General features: G+C 39.4%; 1 protein-coding gene across 2 annotated transcripts in view; it reads right to left on the reverse strand.

The window, feature by feature from the left end:
• Positions 1-13,776, reverse strand: part of LOC5570966 (LIM/homeobox protein Lhx9) — a 135,022-nt gene that overhangs the window by 100,837 nt on the left and 20,409 nt on the right. For both annotated transcript variants that reach the window (XM_021845796.1, XM_021845797.1), the window contains exons 2-3: positions 10,609-11,172; positions 281-415 (exon numbers count right to left, since the gene is read on the reverse strand). In XM_021845796.1, the coding sequence (XP_021701488.1) occupies positions 281-415; positions 10,609-10,685 (212 nt within the window). In that variant the 5' untranslated portion in view covers positions 10,686-11,172. The remainder of the gene's footprint in view (positions 1-280; positions 416-10,608; positions 11,173-13,776) is intronic.

Genomic DNA, 13,776 nt, shown 5'->3' on the forward strand with positions numbered 1-13,776 from the left:
CTTTATTAACGAGATTTTTAGCCCTGGGCTAGTTCATCTCGGGACCAACGGCTTTACTTCCCTTCCGAAGGAAGTCGTCACTATAACTTTTTACGTCATAAGTGACTATGTCGGGGATGGGATTCGATCCCAGGTCCTCGGCGTGAGAGGCGAGTGTTCTAACCACTACACCAGGTCCGTCCCCAGTGACCAGGTCACTTTCGAAGCACATTCTTAGGGGAGAGTGACTTTTTGTTATGTGAATATAGGGGGATATTAAGGAGAGAGACATATTACTTACCGATAGTAGTCATCCTTGCAGTAGATGTTGCCTTCGCGGGCGTAACAACTGAGTTCCGTTTCCAGGTTGGCGAGGCACTTGCAGCAGCGTAGGCATTGGTTGTGCCACGCCCGGTCAGCTACCAGCAGGTAGTATCTGTAAGAGAGGATTAAATGAAAGTTGGTTAAACTTGATGAATGTGTTGCGAAAAAAAAATCAGTTCGTTTATTAAATTTATCCGCCAAAAGCATGTTTTGAATATTGCAACACAAGCTGCTCTTGCTGCGGTTCTTAACTTTCCGAGGAGTGTTACAATATTGATATCGAGTGTTGCAATACTCGATTAAGCTATATCCTACTTTTAAAACGTTTTAAGGCAACATCTGTTATACGATAAATAAAATCTAGGCTAAAGTTTTGAAATACTTTGGAAACCATAGCTCTTGAGTCTACTTCAAAATCAGTTGTAAAAGCATCTACCTATTATTCAAAATTTTCAACTGGATTTTATCGACGATGATACGCTAGCCAGAAGAAGCCTCCTACTGATCCTTGTAAGTGCTTTGGTCGCCATTGCCACCATCTCATATGCATAGTCAACGTGGTTTTTGAAGTTAAGCCGTCTAACATCACGACCATGGTCCTGCAGGTGTCTGAGCGCGTGCTGTGATGTTATGACATGCCCCCGACGGTAATCTCAGCGTGCTGAGCCGCTTTGCGATTGCTGACTAGTAGCATCTCCGTTTTATGCTGAGCTATCTTCAGCTTGACTCCATTCATCCAGTTCTCGACCGTGCCCATTACCTCCGTGGCTAGCATTTCCACTTCCTCCAGTGCTTCGCCTATTACTGTTGGGATGACGTCATCAGCAAAGTCAACGATCTCGACGCCCATGGGTAACCCCAGTGATAGGTCCCCGTCGTACATCGCATTCCACAGCGTTGGACCCAGTATAGACCTTTGCGGCATCCCGCCGTTACTATTAACTCTTTTCGGCCGTCGTCGGTTGCCTACACTATCACCCGAATCTCGAATTAGCTCTGCAGAATCCAGCACAGATAGTCAGGAACCCAGCGCTGTGACTATGGCCTCCCAACTGGCGCTTTTGAATGCTTTTTAAACATAGTTACGGCGCAGTGTCGATTTCCTCTACGTTTTTGCTTCGATACCTTCTCGGCCCTCTCCAGTACCGTCTGAATTGCGTCAACCGTCGGCTTTCCCTTCCGGAATCTCAACTACCATTCTGATAGTCCGTTCTAGCTCTCCGTGCATTTAGCCACCCTGTTTAGGATGACCCGTCCCAAGCGCTTGCCCAGTGTATCCAGCTAGCATATAGGCATGTATGAATGAAGAAATAACGGGTGGTTTTCCTGGCTTCGGTAGCAGCACCAGATTTTGGATCTTCCATATATCTGAAAAGTGACCTTCGCCCAGGCATTTCTGCATCACTTTCCAGAACATATCCGGGTACGCTGGGATTGCCGCTTTTGGTATTCCATCCGGTCCGGGGGCCATTATCACCTTCAATGCCTTCGCCGCTGCTACAAGGTCCTTCGGCGTTTGCATCTACCTCGTCGAAATACGGTGAAGGTGACCACGGTGTCAGATCATGCGTTGGGAAGAGATCCTCGACCCTCAGCTTTGCAGCACACGTTGCAAACGTCTCTGATGGACCCACGGTTTTCACCATGAGCACACAATAAGCGCCCCCCATGGGTTGGTGTCAGCTGTTCGGCACAGCTCCTTGTAGCACTCAGACTTGCTCAGCGTTATTTTGCGTTTGAAAGCAACTCTGGATGCTTGGAATACGATCTTTCGTTTCTCTTTGGCTTCTACGGTAAAGTCTCTTTGCTTTAAGGTGAAGATAAATCGAAGCCAGACCTCAAATTTTCAAGAGCACACATTTCTGTTCCCTTTTTTATCTTTGGCGTTGACGACGGTTTGCCATTCGTCATCGTTCCCGTCCTTTTTCTGCACATATTTTCCTTGCTCGTTGCGCTGCTTTTTTGGGTCTTCCTATTCTTCTGGCGACTCTCGAGGTCCTAAGCTTGTTAGCCACTGTTTGCTCCATAACCTTTTTCAATTTTTCGGCAACCTCTGTTCTCATCCTTTGCGCTATCTGCTTGTACACGGCAGCATTGACAGACGATTTGATGCTCGGCAGCCTGCTTTTGATCGCGATATGCACATTGTGCCGGTCCTTGACGAACTGGATGAGTTAATCGACCTTACTCTTCACCTCCTTCAACCTCGAGTTTTCAGGTTGATATCTTCCTTGAGCAGCGTTGTTGTTCGATTTCTGTGTACACTGGACTCCGAATCCATAATCCTTCTTGTAGTCCTTGTGTCTCACATTGCTTCGAGCTACTGCTATACGTCGGTAGATTCTACGTGATATGCACCGGTGATCGTGGCGCCTTACCGCTTTTGTTGAACGCGCTCGCGTCCTCGACTCCTTCTGTGTTGAACTCCATTGTATCGGCATTGTTTTGGGAATTCTCCATTTTAGTGAGTCTCCCCTCTAAGCCGCTATCATCGCCCTTCGGCAGTAGTCGCCTTCGTGATCCCATGGTGATGTTTGCAAGCAGTGCACAGTGGTCCAGGAATCAGTTTACGCGGAAAGATGCATTTTGAGTTTTAGAATGAAACATTAGACAAAAACGGTCTTCTACAAAGTTGTTTGTATTAGTTGAGCCCTTTGTTTGGTGTTATTGAAATTTAGGGTGGACCACATTTTCATAGAAATTGTGTAACTAACTTTCTTATTTGTAGAAACTATATTATATATGCTTCAGCAAAGTTATAGACCATTCAATTTCAAGCAACTTTGCCAAAAAAAAAAGTTTTTTTTGTATCTCTTAAATTGGCCGATTTAGAGCTTTTTTCCTGCAGTGACATAGGGTGGTCCGAACAAAACTGGTTTTCTGGCTCTAGAGTTTTCAATTCAAATTTCTAATCAAAGTAATCTATGAAACACTTTTAGAGCTTTAAAAATTGCGTAATTTGGTGAGTGAAGAAACTCGCTATCTCCTTCCGTTAAGGAGTTATTGTTGTTTTTCTCTCAAAAACATGCCTACTTTGATTGTGAATATCTCTGATTGAGGCAAACATAAAAAATATCTTTTGACGGCATACAAAAGACAAAATAAAATTGTATATTATATCAAAAAATTACAGATGTGTTATTTTTGTAACTCTAATAAAATGCCTTGAAAAACAGAGTATTTTAGGCAGAAAAACTTTAACAACTTTTGACCTAAAATAGATATCAACAATCTTTTTACACGAAAATTTGCGTTTTGTTAAGTATTAAGACGAGAAATCTGAAATAAGAAAGATAGGGCTCTAAAACTATTTTGAAGATTATCATGGTATGTATTTCTTCATTATTTTACATTTTGAGCATGAAAATGAAATTTTAGACAAAAATGACCTTCTACAAAATTGTTTCTAAAAATGTAAGCTTTCATACTGTGTCATCTGAAACTAGGGTGGTCCACAATATCACATGAATAATACAATCAACTTTTTTATTTGCAAAAATACTGGTATATGCTCTTAGGCAAAGCGGTAGAACTTGAAATTTTGATCAACTTTGCCAAAAAAAGTTTTTCTGTAGCTCAAAATTTGACCAATATAGATCATTTTTTCCTAATCATCGCAGGGTAGTCCAACAAAAATAAGTTTTTCAACTCTAGTTTTTTTAATATTATTTTCTCGTCGAAGTCGTCTGTGAACGACTTTTAGAACTTAACAAAACGCAGATTTTCATGCAAAAAGATTGTTGATATCTATTTTGGTTCAAAAGTTATTAAAGTTTTTGTGATAAAAAATATTCGACTTCCAAGGCATTTTTTTAGAGTTACAAAAATAACGCATCTGTAATTTTTTGATATAATATACAATTTTGTTTTGTCTTTTGAACGCCGTCAAAATATATTTTTTATGTTTGCCCTAATCAGAGATATTTACAATCAAAGTAGGCATATTTTTGAGAGTAAAAAAACGATAACTCCTAAACGGAAGGAGATAGCGAGTTTCTTCACTCACCAAATTACGCATTTTTCAAAGCTCTAAAAGTGTTTCATAGACTACTTTAATGAGAAATTTGAATTGAAAACTCTAGAGACAAAAAACCAGTTTTGTTCGGACCACCCTATGTCACCGTAGGAAAAAAGCTCTAAACCGGTCTATTTAAGAGATACAAAAAAACATTTTTTGGCAAAATTGCTTGAAATTGAATGGTCTATAACTTTGCAGAAGCATGTATAATATAATTTCTACAAATAAGAAAATTAGTTACACAATTTCTATGAAAATGTGGTCCACCCTAATTTTCAAAAACACCAAACAAAGGGCTCAACTAATACAAACAACTTTGTAGAAGACCGTTTTTGTCTAATGTTTCATTCTAAAGCTCAAAATGCACCTTTCCGCGTAAAACTGATTCCTGGACCATAGTGCAGTGACGCCATGCTATGGGGTGCCAAGCTCATAGCCAGATCGGCGCAAGTCAGACCTGTGGGCTTTTGTACGTGTTCAACAGAGCCCTGCACAGTTTTGCTTTTTTTGCGATAACTTTTTTTTTACTGAAGTAGGGTCTTCTGACGAAGCCAGATCGAAATGTTTGAATTCAATTTTGGATCACAAACAACTGTGCAAAATTTCATCTACGGTGTAAGCATTGCGGTTGTTAATGCAAAAATTTTGGATCATTTTGAGGAACCATGTTCCTTGAGGTATGCGACCACCGGATCATATTAGGATATTACACATTACTTCAAAATAATTCCGTAAATAAATGTCTCTAGAATAAGAAGAAAATGAACAATTCTCCCGGTGTTTCCAGAGGGGGTTCTTGGAAGATTCGTCTAAGGAAAACTAAAGTATTCCACTTACAAACTCACATGGGATCTCTGTATTGATAGTAAATCATAAATTATTCCTGTTTTTTTTGTAGAATCTCCCATCGAAATTTCATAAGGTTTTTTTTATTGTCCAAGGAGCATCCCTAGAGGAAACAGGCATTCTTCACAACATTGTCAAACATTCTTCCAAACACTCATAAAAAAATCACCAACACGAATATCTCTAGATGTTTAAAAATAATCTTGAAGAACGTTTTTAAGTGAACGTTAAATTTTAAATTTCATGCTAATTCTCTAAATAAATTATTGGCGTATTCCTAGTTTTTCTCTTTACTTTTTGAATTTGTATCACCCCTACTGGAAATTTAGGTTGTTACAGGATTACATGGATATACAGTGATTTACTTGGCTGAATATTGTAAGTTCCTTAAGAATTTAGTTGATACAGTACTTTAAGATTAGCTGCGGAATTATCGATTTTGGGAATCCTTTGGTGTTTGTTCGGTCGTCTCAATCTCTGGTAATGCTTTCAAAAAATTGTGAGTGAGACTAACATAGTTTTAAATTCCTATAGGAGTTCCTTCAGGTGTTCCTTAAGTATTCCTCAAAGTATTTCTTTAGAGATTTTATCCAGGAATTCCTCCAAAATTCTAGAAGGAATTTTCCAGGGATTTGTTTTATCTTTATCTGGTCGGCGTTAAGTCAGAGTGGACCAAGTGACATTTTTCATATTTTGAGAAAAACGGGCTCAAAGTTCAACGCTTTGTATTTTTTTATCTCAGTAAAATTTTGGTTCAATATTTCTACCCATCCTTGTGTTACTTTCAAGCAATATAATGTGAAGTGATAAACATGAAAAATCACAATCCGAAACTCTGATAGAACGATTTTTTGATGGACTATGTGCACTTGGTCCACTCTGACTGAACAATTTCAAGAAAAAGAACAATCATTTAATGCTTGCGTGGGCAAACTGGGTGCATATCTTTAAGCTGAACATATTATCAAGACCCTTCGACATCACTATCGTAAATTCTTCAATAATCCATATCTTCAATCTCAAAATCAGTGGCATTACGATACCTTGGAAATTAAGGTTTTGAAGGGTCAGGGCGTTGAAGACCAGAAATATTCAAATATGCGTTCAGTCAGAGTGGACCAAGTGCACATAGTCCATGAAAATCTTGAGTACCGACCAAAATATACTGGTCCAATAAGCGGGTTCTAGGACAGTCCATACATACACCATAGAACTAACATAAACTTCTATCGAATTCTGAAATCGACTCAAAAAATGCAATAATCAATCAGTTTGTTGCTTTTTGACACTTGGTCCACTCTGTCTGTACAGAAATTGTTGCAATTTCTGATCACCTACTCAAATACGGTAAATGGCCAGATATCAAAATAAGATCCATCGAATTATGACATGTTTATGAGTTTCTATTGATGGATGGGAAGAAGAATCATTCCATGTCAAAAAATCTGGAAAATAACTTGAAATGTCTTGCATTTTCTAGACATTCTCAGCGCATCGATCGTTTTCGTTGTTATGGTATAAAGCACTTGGTCCACTCTGACTGCATACTTTTATTGATTTTTATTGATCATCCAGAGTAAATTTGATAAATATCTCTCTCAGTTTTCAACATTCATCAAATCGGATCAAAGTGAAATGGAGATAACGTTATTTTGCATCTAATGGCAGAATAATCCAATTTTCCCAAGTTTTATACTTGGTCCACTCTGACTTAACGCCGACCATCTCATCTTTATTCTTTTATCGATTCCTCAATGAATTTCTACAGAGATTCGTGAGTTGCAACAGGAATTCATCCAGGAGTTTCTTCAAGAATTTCTTAAAAAGTTCCTTCAGGAACTCCTCCAGGATTTTCTTCGGGATTTCCTCCAGGAGTTCCTACAGGAACTCCTTCAGAAGTTCCTTCAGGAACTCCTTCAGAAGTTCCTTCAGGAATTCATCCAAGTGTTCTTTCAGGAATTCTTCCTGAAATTCCTTCAGGAATTTTTCTAGGAATTCTTTCAGGAATTCCTCCAGGAGTTCCTCCTTAGATTCTTCCTGCAGTTCTTCCAGGGATTTCTACAGGAGTACCATCAGGAATTCCTCTAGAATTATTTTCAGGAATTCCTCAAGGAGTAGCTTCAGGAATTTTCCCAGGAGTTTCTTTAGAGATTCCTCCAAGAGTTTCCCCAGGAATTCCTTCATGTAGTTCTCCGGAAAATCCTTCAGATATTCCTGTATGATATCATGGAGGATGAAATGTGTGGGAGGAAATCCTGAATAAATTGCTAGAAAAAATTTAGTACTTGAAGAAGAAAATCTGGACGAATTCCTGGATAAATTTTCGGAAGAATCCTTGTAGTAATTATAAGAGAGATTCCTGATGGAATAAGTAGAAACATCCCCAGACAAATAACTGAAAAAAACGTAGAGAAATGCGTGAAGAATATCATGAAAGATTCTTTGGAAGAGTTTATGAAGAAATCCCTAAAAGGAAATCTGAAAAAAAATCCTGAAAAAAAAACCTATAAAATCCCTGGTACTCCCTGATCCCTGATTACTGGAAGAATTTCTCTAGATATCTTTAGACAAATGCTTTGAGGAATCCCTCGAACAATCCTGGAATATCCTGGAGGAATAACTGGAAGAGGAAACCTCTGAAGAATATGCCATAAGCGTTCCACTAGGTTATCCATCGGGAACCTCCTAACGAATCTGTTCAAGAGTTTTTCCGGAAACTCCTAGATAAATACCTGAAAATATCCCGTAGGAATCCTTGAATTCCAAACGAATTTCTGAAAAACCCCAAGAGAATTCCTGTACGAACTCCTGGAGGAATGCTTGAGAGAATTTATGAAGGAATCCCCGAAAGGAATTTGGAAAAATACTCCTGGACGTATAACTGGAAAAATCTCTGGAATAATCTCTGAAATAATTTATGTATGAATCCGTGGATGAATGCTTGGTGGAATTCCTTGATCCTGAAATATCCTGGAGGAATCTTGCAAAGAATTCCTGGATGAATTCTTGGAGGAGGAAATCCCTGACTAATATGCTGTAGGATTTTATGGAGGAGGAAACCTCTTGAGAATATCCTGAAGGAATCTTTGAAGAAATTCCAACAAGATTGCCTGGAAAATTAGTAACTGCAAAAATGTCTAGATTGGATAACATTCAAAAATCCCGAAAATTACCGAAAAAAAATATTGGGCAATATTGAATATTCAGGGAGAATACTGGAAGGAATTTTTGATGGAATTAATAGGTGAATCACTGGGGAAATTCCTGGCGGTATCAACACCGCAATTCTGCTAGGAATATATGGAGCAAATGCTGGAGGGTTTCCCAGAATATGTACTTAAGAAATCCCTGAAAGAAGTTCTGGAGAAATCCTTGAAAGGACTTCTATGAAGAATACCTGAATGGACTCCTAGAAGAATCCACAAAGAAATTTCTTGGAGGTATTCCAGTTATACCTGGAGAAACTCTCCAAGTAATCCCTGGAGGAAAACCAGGAGAAATCTGGGCAGGAATTTTTAGAGGAATCCTATGTGGTATTCTCGGAGGAATCCACAGAGAAATTCTATGATAAATCCCCAGAGGAATTTCTCTGCAGGAAGAGCTTGATGAACTTGCGGAGGATTCTTCGTATTTGAATTCTTATAGGAATCCTTGGAAGAGTTCCAGTAGTAATCTTAAAGGAAATTGTCGCTGAAATTCCCGGGGGAATTCACAAAAAAATAAGAGAGATCCCTGTAGAAATTCCTCGATGAAATCAGCAAATTTCCCCAAAAGGAATTCCCGAGGAAAAGTCTGTAGAAATCAATTAGTGAATCTCTAAAATGAGTCCATTTATAAATTCTCGAAAGAATTTTTCAAAAAACTTTGTAACATTTCATAGAAATGTATTAAAATTTAAAGAAAAATCTGTATTCCAGAAATTTTGTTTAAAATATTTCTCTCAAAATAATCAAAATAAATTTTAGCTCCCCTATGCTTGAACGATTTTAATTATAGTAAATAGCATCCTCCCAAAGTTTGAAGTGATTCGGAAGAAATTTGACTGTGCACACGCCATTTGAAGTTTATATGGAAAACGCCAATATTTTGTCATCAGCCCTCTATCTCTTCGTCATAATATTTTATGGAAAAGTGAACAAATTCTTCTTATGTAAAATCCTCCCAGCTACAACTTTGCCGAAGATCACTTTTTGATTGGACGTCAGGATAAATTGTTATTCATCATCATAAAGTGGGTTTGCATTTTACATGCTTAACTAACTGCTCAGCAGGCAACATTGCACTGTTGTAGCTGGGAGGATTTCACATAAGAAGAATTTGTTCACTGCAGTGGTGCTCCTGGCGGGAAGAATAGATCAAAGTAATCCAGGCTACTATGTTCTACAGCAAAAAAGCAGTGGTGCTCTGAAGGTAATTGAATGATCATCATCGTGGTTTGAACTTTTGAATCAAGAATAACAAATTATCCAGACATCCAATCAAAATGTGGTCTTCGACGAAGTTGTAGTTGGGAAGAATTTACACGAGAAGAGTGTGTTCACTTTTCCATATATTATTATTACGAGCAGTTAGAGGACTGAACACAAAAGGTTTGCGTTTTCCATAGTACTTTTCATATAAATTTCAAATAGCATGTGCACAACCAAATTTCTTCTGAATCACTTCAAATTTTGGGAGGATCATTTTCATCATAATTGACATCGTTTAACCATAGGGGAGCAAAAACTTCAAAATTTGCATCAGTCTATTCCACATGATATTGTCCAAGTATTCCGCAGAATATACTATGTTAAGTGTGTCCCAAACTACCAGGATTACCTCAAGAAATTACTTCGCGAATTTATTTAAGAGTGTGTTGAACATTTTCGTCCTGAAATTTTTAAGTCATGCATCTTAAATTCTTACAAAGATTCTTCTCAAGATGCCCTCATTTTTTTCAGAATACATACAGATTTAAATTATTCAAGGTATACCTCCACAATTTCATCCACTAGTTTAGGTTCTGAGCTTAAAAATTCATGCTTATGATATTCGTTCCGTAGATAGAATGACCGGTTTAAAATATAGGCTATTCTTTAATCTTTGAATCTGAATCTTGATTGTCTGTCTACCAAGTGTGCAAAATGTTCGAGAAGTATGCTCAACAATGAACTTTTAAATTTAATACTAAGCTAAAATATTCCCGCTATTTCCGATTCCTCAGCAATATAACCGCACCATAGCTTCAACAAGGGTGACGTGATATATTTCTGCCGCTTATCGGCTACAAAATCGAGCACGTACGACGCATTACTAATTACCCGATTTCGCGCGGGAGCGAAGATGCGGTCACCGAAGCATCCAAGAGGAACCGAACAACCCAAATTCGATTCCAACCGGGACGAGAGACCACAAGACCGCAAGAGAGCACACACAAAAGTGAAAATACCATCATCACTTACCGATCTCTTATGGATATCCCACATCCGGCACATTTTTCAGGTGTCACCGTTTCGGCCGCTATGAGATCCTTTAGCATTTTCTCCGCGAGCCGTTTGTTTTAGTCTTCTGGAGTAGCTGTTGTTGTTGTCGGTTGTATGTGATATGAGTGCTACTCTGTGCCCACGGGGTGTTTAAAGGTGGACCATAAATTACCCGAGGTAAAACTGTGTCAATTAATTATCGGATGATTGATGTTGGTCGCGTTGCGTTGCTGCGCTGCCGAAGATCCCCGACAAACACGCGGAAGGTTGTGGGCTTCTGTTTTTTTTTTTACGTTTTGAGCCCCCTTGGTTGGTCACGATAGTTGCGGTAGACGAAGACGGTTATGGTTCGTCGTCGTTGTCGGCGGAATGTTTGCAGTCGGCTTCCGTTGGAGGTGACCGGCAATGTCAACGATGCCGTCAAGTGGTAACTACCAGGTGATGAGGAGGATGACGATGATGATGACAGTTCTTGTGTACCGTTGTGGCTAATATCGCTGCTGACCCATGGGAACACGGTTGACGAGGTGAACATGGTGCGTGCTGTGGAGTGAAACGGAGAAATTTGGGTTAATTGAGTATTGTGAAATTGAAAATGTTTCTCAAAGACTCTCAATATTCAGCTCATTTACAAATATAAGAACATAATTGTAGATCAATTCAAAACATTCTAGATCATAATTTAAAACAAACAGCTAAACTACAATTTATATCAATGATAATATTTCAAAATATTGAAAGGCCATTTTGGAATACACAAAATACTTGATCGCACGACTTTTTTCCGCTATACGTGTTTTCTTCTTATCTTCCTATCATCCTATCTTCCTGTCTTCTTTTCTACCTATCTTCATATCTTCCTATCTTCCTATCTTCCTATCTTCCTATCTTCCTATCTTCCTATCTTCCTATCTTTCCATCTTCCTATCTTCAGCCTTCGAATTTATCGTTTGCATTATTTTTTTGGCCTCTCTTTTTTCAGAGAACTATTAGTTGGTTTCATTACAATTGAAATAAAACTTTTGTAGATTTTCGACATGTTCTTCATACATGCATATCATAATGATGATCTGCTGGGTGGTGATGTAACAGTACAGCATAAGTTACAAAACTTACCTCTGTCTGGTTGCTTCAACATAAATTTGCATAATACCATTCTTCAAGCTGCTACTTATCGTAATAGCCACCAGCGTTTAAGACAACATCAACAAGTGTCATTAAAGTCGATTTTAATTTAACTCCATGTACGAAACTGACAAGCAGACCACATGCAAATTCACTTAAGGAAAACTTATCCGTATGCTCATATCGCTCTCCTTCGACGAATGGAAACATGCTGCCATGGCTCAACCAAGTTGAAACAACAACTTGCTATAAAGAAAAAACGAAAAAACTAGAGCAACAAGACCCAACTTTGTCACGTAGCTACAATTTACGATAGGTAGTACGGATCCCCGACACCAGCTCTTGTCTGTCTGCTGCGCACTGGACACCAAAGTGCGCCCGAGTAGATTTCCTCTTAATGAAGATTTCATTCATAACGACTTGTTGTTGCTCGGGGCTGCATAATTGAATTATGCACACTGTAAACTCACCGCAATCTCCTTCCCGAAACAGACAACTATACACTTCCGTGCAAAAGTCTTGGGTCGCCCCCTTAAAACATACAAAAGTGTTTTGTCCACATCTCTGTGATAAAACGTTTAATCGGAACTTTTTACGACTCATTTGAAAGACAAAGAGTTTTCTATTTTGCAGGTATTTCGATCGAACATTTTTACGAATCTTGTTTACTAAATTTATATTTAGAGTTGTAAAATTTTTCAAAGATTACACACATAAATAAAATTTAGTAAAACAGATTCACAAATATGGTTAAAATCAAATTCAATAAGACGTGTATCCCAGAGATATAAACAAAACACTTTTTTATGTTCTAAGACGGTGACTCCAAACTTTTGCACGGGAGTGTCCCTATGAAACTGCACCACAACTTTGCATGATCCAAGTTCCAAGGGGGTCTTGATTCCCAGCGACAACTGCAACATCAACAATCCCACCTACACTAGTTGCATGTGAGGGGACCAGGGATTCCATCTGGGAGGAACATGCCGGGCGGGGGCAAGCGTTAACCGCGCGCGGTGGTTTCGTTTATGCTAATTTCATGCAAATTTTACGCTGAATTAAGCGATTTTTAATGAATGAGCCGGAGTAGGTGCGATTGCGGAGTACGCAAGTAATCGTGCTTACACGTGGTGATCATGCCAAGCCGGTTGACACGGTGATCATTGATTTGTCACATTAGTACGTGTGAAAATCTAGCAATTGGAGGGGATCGTGCCACAGCATACGGCCATTTGAACTTCTTCTTCTAGGCAAAAAATTCCCACTGAAGAATACCTCAGATATCTGAGATTCTAATAAGGTTTAGGCTCTGTGGTTCGCACTCAACGCTCTATTACTCAACGGTCTCTGTACTTTACTGCGCAACTCGTCATGTTCATCGGGCGAGATGCCACGATCGGTCTTGCGATTCCGGTTGAGGGGTGATTTCCGGTACGCAAGCGCCCCGACGACCGAAAGCCGGGGACTCGTCGTGATCGATACGCCGAGTACCCACCCCGACAGAGGAACATCTCCCGAAACAGGTAACGTTAAGCGTTGTTCTTACTCCGTTTTTGGCCGGTAGAGTTTCGAAGTTGGCCCCGCGATTCCAGCTGTAGGATGGCTTCCGGTTCACTGGCACTCCGACGACTCAAGCCGGTGACTCGCTAGGGACTACTCAAAATTGTCCTCGATGGTGGATCTATTCTACTTCAACGAAGATGTCTCCGACAGCGGAAGATCTCCCGAGCCGATGCTACCCGGGCAGATGCCGAGGTCGGTCATGCGATTCCGGTGGAGAGAAGTTTTCGGTACCGAAGGCCCCGACGACTATTTGCTGGTGCTGTTTCGCGATCTATTCAGCTACCCAGACAACCAGAAGTCGCATAACAGTTTACGAACAAAGTCGTTTATTTACACAAATTTCATCACACCCGCACTACATGGTGGATGATATCGTTTGGTCGATGAGTTTCCTCGCATAAAACGCTTTTTTATGAGTTCATACGTACATTTCGTTTCGTCCCGTATACTCGTACAAAG

The sequence above is a fragment of the Aedes aegypti genome, chromosome 2, assembly GCF_002204515.2.
Source record: "Aedes aegypti strain LVP_AGWG chromosome 2, AaegL5.0 Primary Assembly, whole genome shotgun sequence".
NCBI lineage: Eukaryota > Metazoa > Arthropoda > Insecta > Diptera > Culicidae > Aedes > Aedes aegypti.